The following is a 21,690-nucleotide window of genomic DNA, read 5'->3' on the forward strand; positions in this document are numbered from 1 at the left end:
AAAATATGAGTGAAAGAAAAAGGAATTTGCGTGTGGCAATTAGTGTTTATTTGGGACCATACTTGTTTCCAGAAATTATGAACAGTCTGACATGAGAATAACATATGAAATAGAGTAGCGATTGTGGAGGAGCAGGTCCAACAGAGATCTGGAATAGTAGAACATTTCTTATTTAAGTTGTGTGGTGTGAAAAGAAGTCTGTTATAAATGAAGAATAGGGATTGCGTAATACTAGCTGCTCTGCATGATGTGCGAATTTTGGTCCATATCTTATTCCACAAAGATGTTGGCCAAGCCGTGGCAAAGTCACATTTCCATTGCTCTTCCACTTTAGATTTTGGCATAATAGAATCTACAATATGAAGGTATTTGTAAATAGTGGAAGCTTTAGATGTGGTTCGGAAAAAGGAATGAATTTGTGAGGTGGCATTAAGAGGTAGAGGAGAAGCATGAGAAGTTAAGAGTCGAGTATGGGTATCCACTATCGCCTCGTTAAGCAGAAGGTACTTGCGCGCAAAAGAAGCAGTTGAGAAAGGTATGAGAGTAGAATGCGAGAATAGTTGGGAAATCCAGAGTAAACCTTTTTGCCTCCAGGTCTTCCAATAGAAGGGTTTATTGTTAATTAGCAAATTCTTATTGTGCCAAATGGTGGAGTTAAGAAAATCAGTTGCTGTGTTAAGAGGAGCAGGGGTGAAGGACAAAAGCAATTTGGTGGTGAACTTATGTATGGGTGTGGATAATGTGTGGGGTTTACGGGAGAAAGAAAGATATTCAGCAAAGGAGAAGGGAGAAAGTGAAAGGCGTTCAAGCGTTACCCATAGAGGACAAGAATCTACGGGATCCTGTAACCAGAAGGAAGCATGTCGTAAAAGAAATGCTTTTTGATAAGTCGGGAAATCTGGAAAATTAACTCCACTTTCCGACTTGGGACGTATCAACCTGAGAATGGACATCCAAGGTTTTTTGCCATTCCAAAGAATGGTAGAAAGGATGGAATTAATCCTCCTGAAAAATGTTGTGGGCCTAGGGACTGGAATATTAGAAATAGTATAGATGAATATGGGGGATAACATCATTTTAATGGTGTCGAGGCAACCAAACCATGACAGGTAAAGAGGGTGCCATCTGGTTGTCAAATTCGATATCTTCTGAATACATTTGTTGAGACAAAGTGAAACTGTGTCTGAAATTGAGGAGGTAACATGTAATCCTAGGTACTTGATATGGGTAGGACTCCAAGTGAAATTAAAAGCACTAAAATCAGGCTTGAAAGTAATTTTTGTTAAGGGTAAAATCTCGCACTTGTCATTGTTTAGTTTGTATCCAGAAATGTTGGAGTATTTACGTACCTCTTCTAAGAAGGCAGGTATAGAGGCAATGGGATTAGATATAAAATGTAAAATATCGTCAGCGTAGGTGGTAAGTTTGATGTGGGAATGTGGCGTTTGAAAACCGTGGATGTTAGGATTTTGGCGTAGTTTAGAAAGAAAAGGTACCAAAGCCAAATTAAAGAGAAAAGGGGAGAGGGGAAATCCTTGACGAATGCCTCTACCTAGTTCAAAAAAAGAAGATACTAAGCCATTAGCACAAACCGCCGCACGTGGGTTGGAATAAAGAAGGGAAATTAAAGAGATAAATATGGGGCCGAAACCAAACCATTTGAGGGCAGAAAATTAGTAAGTCCATTCAACCCTATCAAACGCTTTTTCGGCGTCCAATGCAATCGCTGCAAGGGGAGATTGGAAACGAGAGGATTTGGACAGAACATTATACAAGAGTCTAGTGTTGTCTGTTATAAAACGTCCTTTAACAAATCCGGACTGCTCCATACCTAATAAGTCGACCAGCTATAGATCTAATATGGCTGCAGATGATTTGGTGAAAATGTTATAGTCCATGTTAACTAGAGAAACGCGTCTATAATATTTACAATATTTAGAGTCTTTCCCTTCCTTGGATAAAAGACAAATGTGAGCGTCAGAGATTGAGCCAGAGGAACTACCTAATGTAACAAATGAGTCTATAAGGGAATGGAGCTTTGGTAATAATAAGTTAGAAAAATGGAGATAAAATTCAACCGTGAAACCATCTGGTCCCGGGGCTTTATCTTTTTAAAGGTGTTGAAGTGCAGTGAGTAATTCTTGCTGAGATATGTCTGATTCCAAAGAAATTAATCCATAGGAAAATGTTGAGGTTGCTGTATGCCAGAGAAGAAATGCAATAGGGATTGGGAGGAGGGTTGAGTGTCTGAAGAGTAAAGAGCTTTGTAAAAGAGAGAAAATTCAGTTAAAATGTCAGCATCCTTATGTTTAAGATCAGAGTTATCATCATAAATAGATTCAATATTCAACTTGTTATGCTTAAAGTTCAAATAATTAGACAGGATTTTCCCAGCCTTATTTTTGCCCCCGTAAAATTTTGCACTGGACTTTAACAGATAGAGAAGCGTCTTCTGTGGACTTATTGTTAAATTGCATCTTAGCATCAACAGGGGCTGTCAAACATTCTTGAGAATGTGAAGTATAATAGGAGTGCTCCAATCTCTTAATCTTCTGAAGAAGAACTCCAGTAAATTTGCAGGCAATTTTCTGTTTTTTGCGACAAAGCCAATTATAAAATCTCTCGCTGAGGCTTTGAAGGCATCCCAAATGGTGTGCTTGGGTATCAAATGAGTATCATTAATCTAAAAAAACTCATCAAAAAAAGTAATAAAAAGTGGTAAACTTCGGATCTAAAAGAGGGACATTATTAAAACACCATCTCCTTGGTCCCGCAATTTGAGGTAAAATATCGATGTTGATCGAGACAGGAGCATGATCCGATAGCAGAATGGGGCCAATTTCTGCGTTAGTGAGAGTTTGTGCAATGTTGTGTGACACAAAAATTTAGTTAATCCTTGACTGAGAATGATGGGAGGGAGAGTAAAAAGTAAACTCTTTAGTAGTGGGATTGCAGAGGCGCCAAGCATCAATGAGCGTGTGTTGTGTAACTGCTTGAACAAAAAGTTTGTGGGGTTTGTTGGGAATAAATGAAGTTTTAGAGTGTCTATTAATAAAGGGATCAAGAGGTTGATTACAATCTCCCGCTAGAATGAAATTATCATCCATTGAATTGGTGATGTGTGTAGCCATCATGTGCCAAAAATTGGGGTCACCACCTGTGGGAGCATATACGTTGAGGAGAGAGATTGGAACACCCCTGAGAGATAATTTGATAAATAACCATCTACCATCTGTGTCTGATTCTTGGGTTACTAAAGAATAGGTAAGGGATTTTCAGCATTACAATTACCACTCCATTACGTTTATCATCACCAGGAGAATAAAAAACTTCTCCTACCCAGCCTCTCCTAAGTTTCAGACATTCAACGTCTGAGAGATGAGTTTCTTGCAAGAATGCAAAATCCACATTAAGTTCGGCTAGGTGAGAGAGAATTCTCGGTCTCTTAATGGGAGAATTCAGACCCTTAACGTTCCAGGTACCAACTTTTAATGACATGCAATATGATAATCAAATTTAACAAAATCAAAAAGATAACCTACAAAACCCAAAAGAACTATTATAGCAGAAAGAAAGTGAGAAGAGATAAGAAAGTACAATAATACATAAGATATGATGAAGTAGAATATAAAAATCAGAAGAAGAAGAGAGATATGAATTAAGAAATAATAGAGAATTATGAAGAAATAAGAAACTGATCGTGAACGAGTGGGAAAGTCGATAGGGAAAAGAAAATAATGGAGAAGAAGAGAGAAGAGAGTGAGTAATGACACCTACTAAGAAGGAGCAACGAGAAGGAAAATAAAGAAGTAGGAAAACATGTAAGGAGACTAATACGTGAAAAACGTGGAAGAAAAACATATCTACAACAAGGGGAAGGCGAGGGTACAGAATCAGGAAAAAAACCAGGAACAAAAAGGAGGAGGGGGTGGAACCACACGGAGCAGGTGGAACTTCCAGGGTCAGCAAGGCTCACAATCGGGAAGGAGACCACGGGACGAGGGTTCTTAATCTACGGAGACAAGAGGTTAACTGTGAGGAATAATATCAGAATATGAACCAACAATACTAGAAATAACCGAAGATATAAAGAAAAACATGAGAAACAGCAACTATATTGTAAGTACTTCAAAAGTGGTCACAGAACGTGAAGAACATAGAAATTGAGAACAAGAAGTGAAGAACATGCTCAAAGGAGCAAGATTAGAAAGATCCACACAAAGAAATCAAGAAACTCAGGTAGGTAAGGAAGAAGAAGGACCAGAAAGATCCATGTCGGACGTCCTGCAGGAGTTCAGGAAACTTTGAAGACGCACAGGATCCTCGTACGTTGTTGTTTTATTATTGTACGTGACTTTGAAGAGACAAGGATGAAAAAGTCCATATCTAACACCTATGGATTGAAGATCAGCTCTCATGTCTAGAAAAGCTTTACGTTGGTTCGCTGTAGCTTTGGCGTAGTCCTGCGCGAAGAACAAAGAGGAGCCTGACCACATAATCCGCGGAGAGGATTTAGCCGCTGATAGGACCTTCAAGAGATCTGTGTATTCCAAATAATACAGAATAACTCCTCTCGGTCGTGACGAAGTTAAAGTTGAGGAAGGGACCCGGCCTAGTCTGTGAGCACGTTGAATATTGAGCACAGTTCCCTCTGGCAAATGTAGAAGCTTGGGGAGAAGAGATTTAAAGAAGGTGATAGGATCATTTGCCTCACATCCCTCCACCAGGCCGTAAATACGCATGTTATTGCATCTATTGCGATTCTCAAGCTCCTCCACCCGTCGCTGAAGGGAAGAGACCTGCGAGTGCAGGTGAGAAACTTTGGTAGATGTCTCTTGAAAAGATGAAACACTCTGTTCCACTGCGGTGATTCTCGTAACTAGTTGTGACCAATTGTCCATTAACATTTGCAGTGTGGCGTTGGTTTCTTCCATAAAAGGACGAAGAGCCCTTATTTCCGCCAATAAAAGCTACATAGAAACTGATGAGATTGACTTTGGCGGAGATGGAGGATCCTTTTTCAGTCTCTTGGAGTTGGCCTTCCCTGAGGCTGTCGAAGACGATTCCATCATGAACTGCGCGTCTTGAGTAATAGGTGATTTAGAGTCTTCAAACTTGGAAAATTCGGAGAATACCTTAGAGTTCTTGACAAAGCTGTGTTTCAAATTCGCAGTAAAAGAGTGCGCTGATTTCCTGCCTATAAGGTACACCACAGAAAAGCCAACAATGAAACAGGTTCGGAAAGAAGCGCAGGAGAACAAGCGCAGGTATGACTGTGTTGCAGCTAATTCACGACAGGAGCATTGTGCACCCACGATGACTGAGGGTGCATTACACATACAGGGGGAGAGCAGGTAGTATGCAGAGAGTCCAATAAATTAGCTGCCATCAAAAGACAAGGAACATCCACAGTTGTGAAGAAAAGAAAGTGAGAAGCCAAATCCAACTGGCGCAATAAACGGACAGCATTTTAAAGAACAGGAGTGGGGCTAAGGTGATGCACAAAATGACTGCCTCACATGAAGGAAGATAGTTTCTCAGAGTGCAGTGAGGAGAAGCATTCATAAAAAATAATAGTTCATGTCCCAAAAGTAATTGCAGCAGGAAAAGATAAAATAATGTGCAGGGCAATCACATTTCGGCGGGCTGCAAGCTGAAGGGAGCCGAGTAACTAGTGAAAGCGCGTCGCGCTAAAAAACAAAATGGCCGCTGCGACCGGCAAAGAGTCGGGGCCGAACTTACTCAGGTCTTAAAAAGTATCAGCGACCTCGGCGGGTGTCGGCAATGGCATTAAAGCATGCCTGCAGCCTTCCGACATTAAAGTCCGTCCCCAAGCTGGTAAGTGGCGCGAACCGCGAATCTTCACCGATGCCGGTGGAGCGCTCACCCCAGTGCCGCCATACTTGTCGGGCATCAAGCCATGCCCCCGTAAATTTGAGTTCTGATTTGGGGTTGATGAGCATCACCTCATCATTACAACATTCATTCCGCTTCAGTCAGCTAAATTTTAAATGGGTCATTGTTTTGGGCCACGTCCGGCATAGTCTTGTTCTCTGTTGGTAACTTTACCATACTTTCTCACGTTCAGAACCATTGTGCTCATCCTTTTTTCGGCAGCCATCTAAACTTCCAGGCCATGTCGTCCTTGAACTGCATTCACTCCAGGCACAAGCAGCTCGCATTCGAACTCAGACTTGGGATTGCGCATGCTCAGTTCATTTTCTATTTGCAGTTCAACAAGTCAGCCATCTTTTCCAAGGCCTCACAGGCCAGAATGGGAACGATCATAGAAACAAAGACAAACGAACATTAATTTTAGAATGTTAACCCTTTTGTTTACCACCCCCTTACTAAGGTTTTCCCTATTAGTAGTTACATAGCAAATAAGCAACATTTATGCCGCATTCCGTTATTTCAAAAGCTGCTTATTAGTTTAGGACACGACAGAATCATATAATTAGTTATTTATAATTGCAAAATAAGCAAAGTTAATTCCCACGTGTACTTGCTTAGGTGCAATTTTATTCTAGGGTGATTAATTCCACACATCATTCCATTAGTTCATGTTATAGTTATGGAAGTGTGACTTTACAAGGGGTACACAAAATGTTGTTTCTCCACCTTGCTCCATCAACTGCTGACTGTAGTTGATGAGGAGCAGACTTACTGCTGATTGAAGCTGACAAAGAGCAGGCTTACTGCTGATTGTAGTTGAAGAGGAGCAGGTGTACTGCTGATTCTAGTTGACAAGTAGAAGGCTTACTGCTGATCGTAGTCAATGAGCAGCAGGCTTACTGCTGATTGTAGTTGATGAGGGGCAGGCTTACTGCTGATTGTAGTTGATAAGGAGCCGGCTTACTGCTGATTGTAGTCAATGAGCAGCAGGCCTACTGCTGATTGTAGTTGATGAGAAGCAGGCTTACTGTCGATTGTAGTTGAGGAGGAGCAGGCGTACTGCTGATTGTAGTCAATGAGCAGCAGGCTTACTGCTGATTGTAGTTGACGAGGAACAGGCTTACTGCTGATTATAGTTGAGGAGGAGAAGGCTTACTGCTGATTATAGTTGACGAGGAGCAGGCTTACTGTTGATTGTAGATGACAAAGAGCAGGTTTACTGCTGATTGTAGTTGATGAGGAGCAGGCTTACTGCTAATTGCAGCTGATGAGTAGCAGGCTTACTGCTGATTGTAGTTGAGGAGTAGCAGGCTCACTGATGATTGTAGCTGATGAGGAGCAGGTGTACTGCTACTGTAGGTAATTTTGATGAGGAGCAGGCTTACTGCTGATTGAGGTTGGGGAGCAGGCTTACTTCTAATTGTAGTTGAGGAGGAGCAGGCTTACTGCTGATTGTAGTTAATGTTGACGAGGAGCAGGCTTACTGCTGATTGTAGTTGATGAGGAGCAGGCTTACTGCTGATTGTAGTTGAGGAGGAGCAGGCTTACTGCTGAATGAAGCTGACAAAGAGCAGGCTTACTGCTGATTGTAGTTGACGAAGAGCAGGCGTACTGCTGATTCTAGTTGACGAGGAGAAGGCTTACTTCTGATTGTAGTCGATGAGGAGCAGGCTTACTGCTGCTTGTAGTCAATGCGCAGCATGTTTACTGCTGATTGTAGTTGATGAGGAGCAGGCTTACTGCTGATTGTAGTTGATAAGGAGCAGGCTTACTGCTGATTGTGGTTAATGTTGACGAGGAGCAGGCTTACTTCTGATTGTAGTTGACGAGGAGCAGGCTTACTGCTAATTGAAGTTGATGAGCTCGCTTACTGCTGATTGTAGTTAATGTTGATGAGAAGCAAGCTTATAGCTGTTGAGGAGCAGGCTTACTGCTGATTGTAGTTGAAGAGGAGCAGGTGTACTGCTGATTCTAGTTGACGAGGAGAAGGCTTACTGCTGATCGTAGTCAATGAGCAGCAGGCTTACTGCTGATTGTAGTTGATGAGGGGCAGGCTTACTGCTGATTGTAGTTGATAAGGAGCCGGCTTACTGCTGATTGTAGTCAATGACCAGCAGGCCTACTGCTGATTGTAGTTGATGAGAAGCAGGCTTACTGTCGATTGTAGTTGAGGAGGAGCAGGCGTACTGCTGATTGTAGTCAATGAGCAGCAGGCTTACTGCTGATTGTAGTTGACGAGGAACAGGCTTACTGCTGATTATAGTTGAGGAGGAGAAGGCTTACTGCTGATTATAGTTGACGAGGAGCAGGCTTACTGTTGATTGTAGATGACAAAGAGCAGGTTTACTGCTGATTGTAGTTGATGAGGAGCAGGCTTACTGCTAATTGCAGCTGATGAGTAGCAGGCTTACTGCTGATTGTAGTTGAGGAGTAGCAGGCTCACTGATGATTGTAGCTGATGAGGAGCAGGCGTACTGCTACTGCAGGTAATTTTGATGAGGAGCAGGCTTACTGCTGATTGAGGTTGGGGAGCAGGCTTACTTCTAATTGTAGTTGAGGAGGAGCAGGCTTACTGCTGATTGTAGTTAATGTTGACGAGGAGCAGGCTTACTGCTGATTGTAGTTGATGAGGAGCAGGCTTACTGCTGATTGTAGTTGAGGAGGAGCAGGTTTACTGCTGAATGAAGCTGACAAAGAGCAGGCTTACTGCTGATTGTAGTTGACGAAGAGCAGGCGTACTGCTGATTCTAGTTGACAAGGAGAAGGCTTACTTCTGATTGTAGTCGATGAGGAGCAGGCTTACTGCTGCTTGTAGTCAATGCGCAGCATGTTTACTGCTGATTGTAGTTGATGAGGAGCAGGCTTACTGCTGATTGTAGTTGATAAGGAGCAGGCTTATGCTGATTGTGGTTAATGTTGACGAGGATCAGGCTTACTTCTGATTGTAGTTGACGAGGAGCAGGCTTACTGCTAATTGAAGTTGATGAGCTCGCTTACTGCTGATTGTAGTTAATGTTGATGAGGAGCAAGCTTATAGCTGTTGAGGAGCAGGCTTACTGCTGATTGTAGTTGATGAGCAGCAGGCGTACTGCTGATTATGGTTGACAAGGAGAAGGCTTACTGCTGATTGTAGTCAATGAGGAGCAGGCTTACTGCTTATTGAAGTTGACAAGGATCAGGCTTACTGCTGATTGTAGTTGACGAAGAAAAGGCTTACCGCTGATTATAGTTGATGAGGAGCAAGCTTACTGCTGATTATGGTTGACGAGAGAAGGCTTACTGCTGATTGTAGTTCATGAGAAGCAGGCTTACTGCTGATTATGGTTGACAAGGAGAAGGCTTACTGCTGATTGTAGTCAGTGAGCAGCAGACCTACTGCTGATTATAGTTGACGAGGAGAAGCTTACTGCTGATTATAGTTGACGTGGAGCAGGCTTACTGCTGATTTTAGCTGACAAAGAGCAGGTTTACTGCTGTTTGTAGCTAAAAAGGAGCAGGCTTACTGCTGATTGTAGTTGATGAGGAGAAGGCTTGCTGCTAATTGCAGCTGATGAGGAGCAGTCTGGCTGCTGATTGTAGTTGAGGAGGAGCAGGCTCACTGCTGATTGTAGCTGATTAGGAGCAAGCGTACTGCTGACTGTAGGTAATGGTGATGAAGGGCAGGCTTACTGCTTATTGAGGTTGGGGAGCAGGCTTACTCCTGATTGTAGTTGAGGAGGAACAGGCCTACTGCTGATTGTAGTTAATGTTGACGAGGAGCAGGCCTACTGCTGATTGTTGCTGACGAGGAGCAGGCTTACTGCTGATTATAGTTGTCGAGGAGCAGGCTTACTGCTGATTGTAGTTGATGAGGAGCAGGCTTACTGCTGATTGTAGTTGATGAGGAGCAGGCTTACTGCTGATTGTAGCTGACAAAGAGCAGGCTTACTGCTGATTGTAGTTGACGAGGAGCAGGCTTACTGCTGATTGTAGTCAATGAGCAGCAGGCTTACTGCTGATTGTAGTCGATGAGGAGCAGGCTTACTGCTGATTGTAGTTGATAAGGAGCAGGCTCACTGCTGATTGTAGTTAATGTTGATGAGGAGCAGCCTTACTGCTGATTGTAGCTGATGAGGAGCAGACTTATTGCTGATTGTAGCTGATGAGGAGCAGGCTTACTGCTGATTGCAGTTGAGGAGGAGCAGGCTTACTGCTGATTGTAGTTGATGAGGAGCATGCTTACTGCTGATTATGGTTGACGAGGAGAAGGCTTACTGCTGATTGTAGTCAATGAGCAGCAGGCTGACAGCTGATTGTAGTTGACGAGGAGCAGGCTTACTGCTGATTATAGTTGATGAGGAGCAGGCTTACTGATGATTATGGTTGATGAGGAGAAGGATTACTGTTGATTTTAGTCAATGAGTTGCAGGCTTACTGCTGATTGTAATTGACGAGGAGCAGGATTACTGTTGATTATAGTTGACGAGGAGCAGGCTTACTGCTGATGATAGTTGACGAGGAGCAGGCTTACTGCTGATTGAGGTTGATGAGGAGCTGGCTTACTGCTGATTGTAGCTGATGAGGAGCTGGCTTACTGCTGATTGTAGCTGATGAGGTGCAGGCTTACTTTTGATTGTAGCTGATGAGGAGCAGGCTTACTGCTGATTGTAGTTGAGGAGGAACAGGCTTACTGATGATTATGGTTGATGAGGAGAAGGATTACTGCTGATTTTAGTCAATGAGCCACAGGCTTACTGCTTATTGTAATTGACGAGGAGCAGGATTACTGCTGATTATATTTGACGAGGAGCAGGCTTACTGCTGATTATAGTTGACGAGGAGCAGGCTTACTGCTGATTGAGGTTGATGAGGAGCTGGCTTACTGCTGATTGTAGCTGATGAGGAGCGGACTTACTTCTGATTGTAGCTGATGAGAGCAGGCTTACTGCTGATTGTAGTTGAGGAGGAACAGGCTTACTGATGATTATTGTTGATGAAGAGAAGGATTACTGCTGATTTTAGTCAATGAGTCGCAGGCTTACTGCTGATTATAATTGACGAGGAGCAGGATTACTGCTGATTATAGTTGACGAGGAGCAGGCTTACTGCTGATTATAGTTGATGAGGAGCAGGCTTACTGATGATTATGGTTGATGAGGAGAAGGATTACTGCTGATTTTAGTCAATGAGTCGCAGGCTTACTGCTGATTGTAATTGACGAGAAGCAGGATTACTGCTGATTATAGTTGACGAGGAGCCGGCTTACTGCTGATTATAGTTGACGAGGAGCAGGCTTACTGCTGATTATAGTTGATGAGGGGCTGGCTTACGGCTGATTGTAGCTGATGAGGAGCAGGCTTACTTCTGATTGTAGCTGATGAGGAGCAGGCTTGCTGCTGATTATAGTTGAGGAGGAACAGGCTTACTGCTGATTGTAGTAAATGAGCAGCAGGCTTACTGCTGATTGTAGTTGACGAGGAACAGGCTTACTGCTGATTATAGTTTACGAGGAGAAGGCTTACTGCTGATTATGGTTGACGAGGAGAAGGCTTACTGCTGATTATAGTTGACGAGGGGAAGGCTTACTGCTGATTGTAGTCAATGAGTAGCAAGCTTACTGCTGATTATAGTTGACTAGGAGCAGGCTTACTGCTGATTATAGTTGATGAGGAGCAGGCTTACTGCTGATTGTATTTGAGGAGGAGCAGGGGTATTGCTGATTGTAGTTAATGTTGATGAGGAGCAGGCTTACTGCTGATTATAGTTGACGTGGAGCAGGCTACTGCTGATTGTAGTTGATAAGGAGCAGGCTTACTGTGATGCAGCTGTTCTCCGGAAATAATGTCTAAAACCATGACACCTTTCCCTGTAGTACAAATTCATACATATACTCGACAGTGGGGCCCATGACAGCTCGAGTCACTCACATAATACTTACACCCTACTTCATGGATCAGTGCCATTCAAAAGAGAGCTGCTGTATCATAACGGGATGTCTAAAACTATAACTGAATATTTATACTATTTACGCCTGTAGTTTAAATGAGTTTACCATGGTTTTCATTAACAAAGCATTTATCTAGACATGCTGCCACTGTGGTCGACTGATCTTCTAGTAAAAATTAGGCATAGGAAAACTCAAGACCAGCTTAATTCTCCATTTATCTAATTTTTATTAAAAGCAAATTTAACATGTCTAAAATGCATTCACCTTATTAATTTCTTTATTCAAAAACGAACTTTAGGAAAATAAAGATTTTATTTCAAACGGTTAATTTCATTTAGAAAATTCAGAAATAGACATTTATTTAGATTTCAGAAATGAAAGTTTTTAGCAAAAGACAGATTGTTCCCAAACTTCATCCTATCTCCTAACTTCCCTAAGTAATAACCTCACCTAAAGTTCAAATCTCATTCTAAAAAATAAGAAAATTATTCAAAGTCTTACATCTCAGGAAAAATCAGCATACGGACATCATCTCGGTTGGAAATCGAAAAGAAGTTTTTTTCTTCACTAAAATCAGCACTTTTTATACCTTTTTCACTAGCTCTATCTATCTAAAAGAGTAACTTTCAACATAAATTCGAGTTCTGATTGGACAATTTGGGGTGGATTAGCATCACCTTATCATTACAACATTCATTCCGCTTCCGTCAGCTAGATTTTAAATGGGTCATTGTCAAGGGTAGTCGCCAACAGTGTAGCTGTTCAGTATTCGGTTCCGGGGTGACCGCACCCGGAACCGAATACTGAACAACTACACTGTTGGCGTTCTCTCCCCGCACTACGGGGATATATTCCTCAGAAGTCTCCACACTGCCCGCGCTTCACAAACGTGGACAAATACACTTTCCTGAGCAACTACCCTTGAAGATTCCTTAACATAGCAATACCATTGATTGAAGTATCTCCACATACCCGCTGGAGAACATTACTTTGGAACCACGCAACTCGTAATCTGACGAAAACTAAACCCGGTCTCGAGCGGAGCCGGGTCGGAATTATCACCGGCACTGCGACCTGTGGTTTCACATTCATTACCTACAGCCCTGAGGAGTCGCGGAAACCTTTATGGTGATGGTTGTAAGTCAACCTTATAGACCAGCTATCCTAGTGGTAGCGTGGAAAGAACAGTTTTAGGCTAAAAGACTCTTGAGGGCGTGTAAAGCCAGCTGTTTTACCATATGTAACCCCTTGAATATCAAATGAAAGGACACCACACAGGATATATATAAAGTATATATGTATTTATTTATTAACACACTCCTCTGAACTCTTTATGAGTTCAGAGGCCAAAGCACATAACAAGATACTTAGTCAGAATACGTTAAGTTTCACAATTTACGGTTAGGCCCTAGGGGTGTAGCAAACCATATATTAAGAAAGTGGTATAAGTACAATGTCACGGGAAAAGGAAAGGCCTAGGGCCTAGGGAATCGCTGGGGCTACACTATCTGAACAATAGTTTAGGAGTAGGAGGCCCACAGGCGGCGCGTGCAGTGTCTTTACACACACGCGGGAGTCAATGCAAAGTCAATGAGAACTTAGAAGTTAGATTTAGAAGGATTTAGGACACTTCCGATTTAGCTAGGAGGAAAGCACTAAAGACTTACAGCCTGATTCATGTAGCTAACAGCGCTCGCAAAAGGGCCAGATTCTGAGAATCTGGCCCTTTGCGAGTGCGATTTTTGCATTTGGTATTCATGATCCCAAATGCAAAAATCGCTATTAAAGAATTAGCAAATATGCGAGGATTAGCATTTAAGGAATCTCTATTAGAGATTCCTCAAATGCTATTCATGACACATTAAAAAATTGTGATTTTGCACTTTTGGGCCGCTATTTACCGAGAGGTCAGACCTCTCGGTAAATAGCAAAAACTCAGAAAAATGCTTTTAAAAGCATTTTTCTAAGTTGCATGTTGCACACACACATGTCCTTTGGACATGTGTGTGCGCAACACCTGTTCAAATGTGCATTTTAGGGGTGCTACAGGGTGTCCTTTGGACACCCCTGGCACCCTTAAAATCGCTATCTTATTTGCGAGTAGCAAATTGCTACTCGCAAATAAGGGATACTCCCCATTCATTCCTATGAGCCTCTTGGCCCATAGGAATGAATGGGGAGTTTTTGCGAGTAGCAAATTGCTACTCGCAAATAAAGAACATGTAGGAATCGCTATTTATTTAGCAATTCCTACATGAATGCCGTTTTGCGTGTCCTCAATAGCGAGTCGCTATGATTCGCTATTAGGGCCACGCAAAACGGCCCGTACATGAATCAGGCTGTTAGACACTTGGATAGTCAATACCCTTGGGAGCACCGAAGTACTCGCGTTACCTCACCCACGGACGGCGGGTGCATAGGTGTGAAGATGTGTCCGGTTTCGTCGTTGAATCCTATGGAGCCTTGAAGAAAGATGCTGGACGCGAAGCCACCTGGAAGATATCCAGGTCAATCCAAGGGTGGATCGAGGACGAAGGGGACCTGAAAGCAGAGGGGAGAGAGTCTGGGTCACTAGCCAGTGACCGGGTGGAACCAGGAAGGAACCAGACGACGTTGAGGAGTAATCAGGTGCTGTCTTGAAGCTTGTCTTGGCAGCCACGTGGACCAGGAGGCGTCGACGATGACCAAGTGCTGTCCCAAGAAGGATCTTGCACATGGAGGGGTCGGCTCCCGGACTGGAGTCGACAAGCCTTGGCAAAGGCAACCCACGCAGGATACAACAAAGGCTTCTGGTGCAGACCAGCAAGGTCTGGGGTTCCTCACCTCTGCAGGGAAGCAAGGGCCAGTCTGGAGCAACCAGACCAGTGAGGTGGTTCAAAAGGATTGTCGTCACAGAGGCTACTAGCCAACGGGCCAGCAACCAGACAACGCATCGAGCAGAACAAAAGCAGAAGGGCCCCAAGCAGAACTCGTGGAGTGTGGGGCTGATCTTCGTCGCAGATGGAGCTCGGGATCGGGGCTTCTCAATCCCCAGTGCACAGCTTCAAGGGTACCTCAGGAGCTGCAAAGGTAGCAAGTTGCAGGCTTTTCAAGATGTCCGGTCTCATGTGTCTCGTCGCCTCCACGGATCTCAGCTATGCTGCAGTCGTGAAAAGAGGGTGAGAGAAGTCTGGCAGTTTGGGTCTTGTCAGGCTCTGTGCTCGGGTTCCGGCGGGAACATCGACAAAGCAAGCAGTTTATTTGCTGGATGGTGCCTGGTTGACCAGGGTGGTCACTCCTTGGCCACAAGGGAGATTATTCAGTCTTCAGCGTCAGCAGAATGTCAAAGGTCCAGAGTTTCATGTCAAAGTTTCAAATAAGGATTAATCTCAAATCTCAGGACTCAGCTCCTACCTTTATACAACTAAAAGGGGCTGGATTACTTTCTAGGTCCCTCCTATGGGTGGGACCAGGAAAGGGGGTGGTTACATCCCCTTTCCTTTGTCCAGTTTTGCACCAGAGCTGGGGATGGAGTGCCCCAGCAACCGGTTTGAACCTGGGTATGCATGCAGCACCTAGTGTGCTCCAGGCAGTGTCTCCTTCTATTCAGCACCTCCCTGTCCCAATACACAAAGTCCTTTCTGGGGTGGTGCTCGAACCTCCCCAGGCAGGAAACCTATTGTCCAAACCTCCGTGACATTGAGGACTCCCAGCAGCAGGAGGGCAGACTTGTGTCGGTGGCAGCAGCGTCCATTTTGTGACGCTGGGGCTCTGGTTAACTTTTAAAAGGGATAGTCAGCAACAACATGTCTTCTCTCTCTCTCTAGAAGGGTGGAATGCTATCCCCGTTGCCAGAATTGGCCAGGGGTAGACCATAGGAAGCAAGCCCTACTCTCCTTCACAACCCCCCCCCCCAAACTTAGGGACATTAAACTAACCTTGACCAGTTGAGTCTTCATGTTCTAAGTGGAAATATCTGGAGAGTCCATCTGCATTTGCATGGTCAGTCCCAGGTCTATGTTCCACTGTAAAGTCCATCCCCTGTAGGGAAATGGACCACCTAAGAAGCTTGGGGTTTTCACCCTTCATCTGATTTAGCCGTAGGAGGGGCTTGTGGTCGGTCTGAATCTTGAAGTGAGTGCCAAACTAGTATGGCCTCAGCTTCTTCAGAGCCCAAACCACAGAAAATGCCTCCCTCTCTATAGCTAACCAACGTTTCTCTCTAGGGGTCAGCCTTCTGCTTATGAAAGCAATGGGCTGGTCTTGACCATGTATATTCAGTTGTGAAAGTACAGCTCCCACACCCAACTCAGAAGCATCTGTTTGGACTATGAACTCTTTGTAGTAATCTGGACTTTTCAGGATAGGTGCAGTACACATGGCCGGCTTCAGGTCATCAAATGACTCCAGTGGTTGAACCTGACCCCCAACTACCAGGTGGCCCAGGTACACAACCTTGCTCTGCCCTATCTGGCACATTGTGGCCTTGATAGTGAGGCCTGTCTTTTGCAGGGCCTCTAAAACATTCCTCAGGTGGACCAGGTGATCCTCCCAGGTGGAGCTAAAGACAGCAATATCATCTAGATAGGCTGTACAATAGTCATCCAGTCTTGTGAGAACTTGATTCACCAACCCTTGGAAAGTGGCAGGTACATTCTTCAAACCAAAGGGCATTACCACAAATTGAGAATGTCCTCCTGGGGTCGAAAATGCTGTCTTGGCTTTTGCATCCTCAGCTAGTCTGATTTGCCAGTAGCCTGCTGTCAGGTCAAATGTGCTCAATAACTTGGCAGAAGCCAATATATCAATGAGCTCATCTGCCCTGGGAATGGGGTGGGCATCTGTCCTAGTGACAGCATTCAGGCCTCTGTAGTCCACACAAAACCGCATCTCTCTCTTACCATCTTGGGTGTGAGGTTTTGGCACCATGACTACTGGACTGGCCCAAGGGCTCTCTGAGGGCTCAATAACTCCCAGCTCCAACATCTTTTGGACCTCTGTCCTAATACAGTCCCTGACATGGTCAGGTTGCTTGTAGATTTTACTCTTGACAGGCAGACTGTCACCAGTGTCCACCTCATGGGTGCACCAGCTTGTCTGACTTGGGGTCAGGGAAAACAGATGTCTGAAGGACTGAATAACTTGCCTGCAGTACTGTTGCTGATGTTCAGAGAGGCTGTCAGCAAATACTACACCATCTACTGAACCATCATCAGGGTTCTGAGTCAGCAGGTCTGGGAGAGGGTCACTCTTCTCCTCCTGTCCTTCATCTGTAGCCATGAGCGAGCCCATGTCTGCCTTGTCGACAAATGCTTTGAGTCTGTTGACATGAAGCACCCTGTGGGGGCTTCTGGGAGTCCCAAAGTCCACCAGGTAGGTGGCTTCTCCCTTCTGTTCAACTATAGTATGGGGTCCAGACCATTTGTCCTGGAGTGCTGCTGGGGCCACTGGCTCCAACACCCACACTTTCTGTCCTGGCTGGTACACAGTCAGTACAGCCTTTTGGTCATGGCAAGTTTTTGGGAGTTCTTGGCTAGCCTCAAGGTTTTTAGAAGTCTTCTTCATATACTCAGCCATCCTGGAGCGGAGACCAAGTACATAGTCCACTATGTCATGCTTAGGTTTTTTGAGAGGTAACTCCCATCCTTCGTTCACAAGACATAGTGGTCCCCTTACAGGATGCCTAAACGAAAGCTCAAAAGGGCTGTAGCCAACCCCCTTTTGAGGGACCTCTCGGTAAGCAAATAGAAGGCAGAGTAAAAGGATGTCCCTTCTTCGCCACAGCTTTTCTGGTAACCCTTTTATCATCCCTTAGAGGGTCTTGTTGAATCTCTCGACAAGCCCATTGCACTCTGGGTGATAAGGGGTGGTGAACTTATAGTTGACACCACATTCCTTCCACATTGCAGTTAGATATCCTGATATGAAGTTTGCACCTCTGTCAGAGACAACCTCTTTTGGAAACCCCACTCTGGAGAAAACTCTGAGTAGGGCCCTGGCCACAGCAGGAGCTGTTGTGGTCCTCAGGGGAATAACTTCTGGAAACCTGGCGGCATGATCCACTACCACTAGTATAAATCTGTGCCCAGATGCTGTTTGGGGGTCCATTGGCCCAACAATGTCTATCCCCACTCTCTCAAAGGGTACCCCCACCACAGGTAGTGGTATTAGGGGGGCCTTTGATGTGCCACCTGATTTGCCACTGGCTTGGCAGGTAACACAGGAGCGACAAAACTCCTTCGTATCTTCTGACATATGGGGCCAGTGAAAGTGAGGGACAATCCTGTCCCAAGTCTTGTTCAGGCTCAGTTGTCCTGCTAAGGGCATATCATGGGCCAATGTAAGAAGGAAGCCCCTAAATTGCAGAGGTATAACCAACCTCCTGGAAGCACCAGGCTTAGGGTCTCTAGCCTCTGAATAAAGGAGCCCATCATCCCAATACACTTTATGGGTACCTTGAGCATTCCCAGCAGCCTCAGCAGCAGCCTGCTGTCTGAGGGGTTAAAGAGAGGAACAGTATAATTGTGCCTGCTTCAGACCTGCCCTTGAAGGTCCCCCACTACCAAGAAACTCAACCTGGTCAGGCCCAAGCTCTTCTAGGACAGTTCCTTCTTGGATCTCAGAATCATCCTCCTGGAAGGGCTAATCCTCAACCTGAGCCAGGGGGGAAGGCACTGCCTTAATCCTACTGCTCTTTCTCTTGGGTGGTGTCTGGTCCATTGTCCCAGGATCCAGCACCTGTTCAGGTAAGCAGTTTTTGGTCTATGACCTGTGCTGATATTCCCAGCATTTCTGCATGGGTCCTATACTCCACCTCAGACCAAACAGAGGTTTCAAGGTCATTACCTAACAGACACTCTACATGAAGGTCTGAACTCACAACAACTCTTTTGAGGCCAGTTACCCCTCCCCAGGAGAAGTCAACAACTGCCACACTATGGGAGGTAGTGGCATTGCTAGCGTTGGTCTCTAGGTAATTATCACCTAGTATGATTTGTTTAGGGTCCACAAAGTTAGGTGTCACCATGGTGACACTGGCACATGTGTCCCTGTAGGCCTGAGCCATCTTATCATTAATCAAAGGCATCTGTCTGTACTTGCTCAGATTACTGGGACTTACAGTAGAGGACATTACTATGTCCCCATCACAGACAAGAACAGCCTGCGTTGGTACTCTGACTAGGCCAGAGTCCACCTCAGTTTCCAGGGTCAACCCTACTACACCCTTTTGCTGGGAATCACCACTAACAGCTGGACTAGGGAGAACAGTTGCCTTAGGGGCAATGGTGGTTGGTGCTGTGCCCTTCTTGGTGCACTCACTAAACCAGTGAGAGACTGATTTACAGTATCCACATCAGGGCTTCTTTGGGCCTTCTTGTTTCTGTTTGTTCTTTACACAAAGTCGTGTCTGGGGTGGTGCTCGCACCTCCCCAGGCAGGAGACCTATTGTCCAAACCTCCGTAACTGGAAGGACTCCCAGCAGCAGGAGGTCAGACTTGTGTCGGTGGCAGCAGCGTCCATTTTGTGACGCTGGGGCTCTGGTTAACTTTTAACTAAGATAGTCAGCAACAACATGTCTTCTCCCTCTAGAAGGGTGGAATGCTAACCCCGTCGCCAGAATTGGCGAGGGGGTAGTATTCCAAAGCGTATGACACCTTACACGACATGTTTGGATAAAGCCAAACCAAAGTTAGCATTAACCGCGAGGATTATAATGCACTTAAGAGTATATGGTATGGCGATATCTTAGAACAGCTAGAAGGACATGGTTCCAAAAGATGCAGACAGACTCAGCTCATGCTAGAGCACCATCTCACACATAACCAAGCACTCTGCCTCCAGGATTGTTAAGGCATGCCATAGGAGTGACTTATAGGTTACTGTGTAAGAATTGGCTTTTGTAGTCTGGTCTGCCCTGTTCCCATGATGCACTGGGCCAGGGACAGACTAATTTGCATACAGCCAGGTTCTGAAACTGGGATGGTGCAATGAGCTAAAAAACGGTGTTGGATCTAGCCCTGATCTCTTGACTGGGTGAGAGTACTCTGCTTAATTCAGAGACTCTGTCCATCACCACCCCTTGTTGTAAATAATCCAGGATTGTTAAGGCATGCCATAGGAGTGACTTATAGGTTACTGTGTGTCTACATATAAGGGTAGATATAGGAATACTATACCTAAGCAAGGGGTGTTTACACAAACTTGTCCCAGCTGAGTGATCAGCCAGTTGTGTCAGTTTGGATGTCCAGCCACGGGTGGCATAATACATGCTGCAGCCCCTGGTAGGCCTTGGTTGCACCTATGCCCTGGGTACCTATGGTACACTTGTACAGGGGCTGACAAGGGGAACCAATTCCCAATTGTGAATGTACCTAGAGTACATGGTGTAAATTTAGAGAGAGTGCATCTGGGCTGTGGGTCTTATCAGCAGACCCACAGCCACATCTAAGTCGAAAACCAGAGAAGCAAAAGCAAAAAGTGGGGGTGACCATAGGAAGCAGACCCCACTCTCCTGCAATGAGGAGCAGACTTACTGCTGACTGTAGATGAAGAAGAGCAGGCTTACTGCTGATAGTTGATGTTGAGGAGTAGGCAATGTTAATGCAGGCATAGTTGGTGTTGAGGAGCAGTAAACCTGCTCCTCATCAACTACAATCAGCTGATTGTACTGCTGATTGTAGTTGATGAGGAGCAGGTTTACTGCTGTTTATAGCTGATGAGGAGCAGGCTTACTGCTGATTGTAGTCAATGAGCAGCAGGCTTACTGCTGATTGTCGTTGATGAGGAGCAGGCTTACTGCTGATTATAGTTGATGAGGAGCAGGCTTACTGCTGATTGTAGTCAATGAGCAGCAGGCCTACTGCTGATTGTAGTTGATGAAGAACAGGCTTACTGCTGATTGTAGTTGAGGAGGAGCAGGCGTACTGCTGATTGTACTTAATGTTGATGAGGAGCAGGCTTACTGCTGATTGTAGTTGACGAGGAGAAGGCTTACTCCTGATTATAGTTGATGAGGAGCAGGCTTACTGCTGATTGTAGTTCACGAAGAACAGGCTTACTGCTGATTGTAGTTGATGAGGAGCAAGCTTACTACTGATTGTTGTTCACGAAGAACAGGCTTACTGCTGATTGTAGTTGATAAGGAGCAGGCTTGCTGCTGATTGTAGGTGACGAGGAGCAGGCTTACTGCTGTTTGTAGCTGACGAGGAGCAGGCTTACTGCTGATTGTAGCTGACGAGGAGCAGGCTTACTGTTGATTGTAGTTGATGAGCAGCAGGCTTACTGCTGATTCTAGTTAATGAGGAGCAGGCTTACTGCTGATCGTGGTTGATGAGGAGCAGGCTTACTGCTGGTTATAGCTGATGAGGAGCAGGCTCACTGCTTAATGTATTTGACGAGGAGCAGGCTTACTGCTGATTGTAGTTGATGAGGAGCAGGCTTACTGTTGATTGTAGTTGATGAGGAGCAGGCTTACTGCTGATTGTAGCTGATGAGGAGCAGGCTTACTGCTGATTGTAGCTGATGAGGAGCAGGCTTAGTGCTGATTGTAGTTACCAAGGGGCCCCCTTTTCTCCTGCAGCTGGGTGTCCCTTGTTTACTGAGAGTGAGGCAGGACGGCTTGTGTCAGTGTATCTGCCTAATTGGAGTGTAAAGTCTGAAGCTGGCTAATGCTGGGGGGGGGGCTTTATTAAGTGTGTCCAGCTCACCAACATCATCTAGACCAATGGGCATGGGGAATAGGTGACTCACTCTCAAATCATTAAGTCTGGGGGTTTGGGCCCAGAGTAAGCCATTTGATTGCTTAGTCTCACTGGCTGCAAACATACTATGCTACACCATGTTGGGCATGATGACACACACACACATACACACACACCCTGTATTTGTTG

At 45.0% G+C, this 21,690-nt stretch overlaps 1 protein-coding gene across 1 annotated transcript in view; it reads left to right on the forward strand.

Annotated features, from left to right (window-relative positions):
* LOC144774154 (NACHT, LRR and PYD domains-containing protein 12-like) overlaps positions 1–21,690 on the forward strand; it is a 1,547,343-nt gene that overhangs the window by 357,669 nt on the left and 1,167,984 nt on the right. The window contains exon 3 of the mRNA XM_078659170.1: positions 2,559–2,568. Coding sequence (XP_078515296.1) covers positions 2,559–2,568 — 10 coding nt within the window. The remainder of the gene's footprint in view (positions 1–2,558; positions 2,569–21,690) is intronic.

The sequence above is a fragment of the Lissotriton helveticus genome, chromosome 8 (genome assembly GCF_964261635.1).
Source record: "Lissotriton helveticus chromosome 8, aLisHel1.1, whole genome shotgun sequence".
NCBI classification, from domain to species: domain Eukaryota; kingdom Metazoa; phylum Chordata; class Amphibia; order Caudata; family Salamandridae; genus Lissotriton; species Lissotriton helveticus.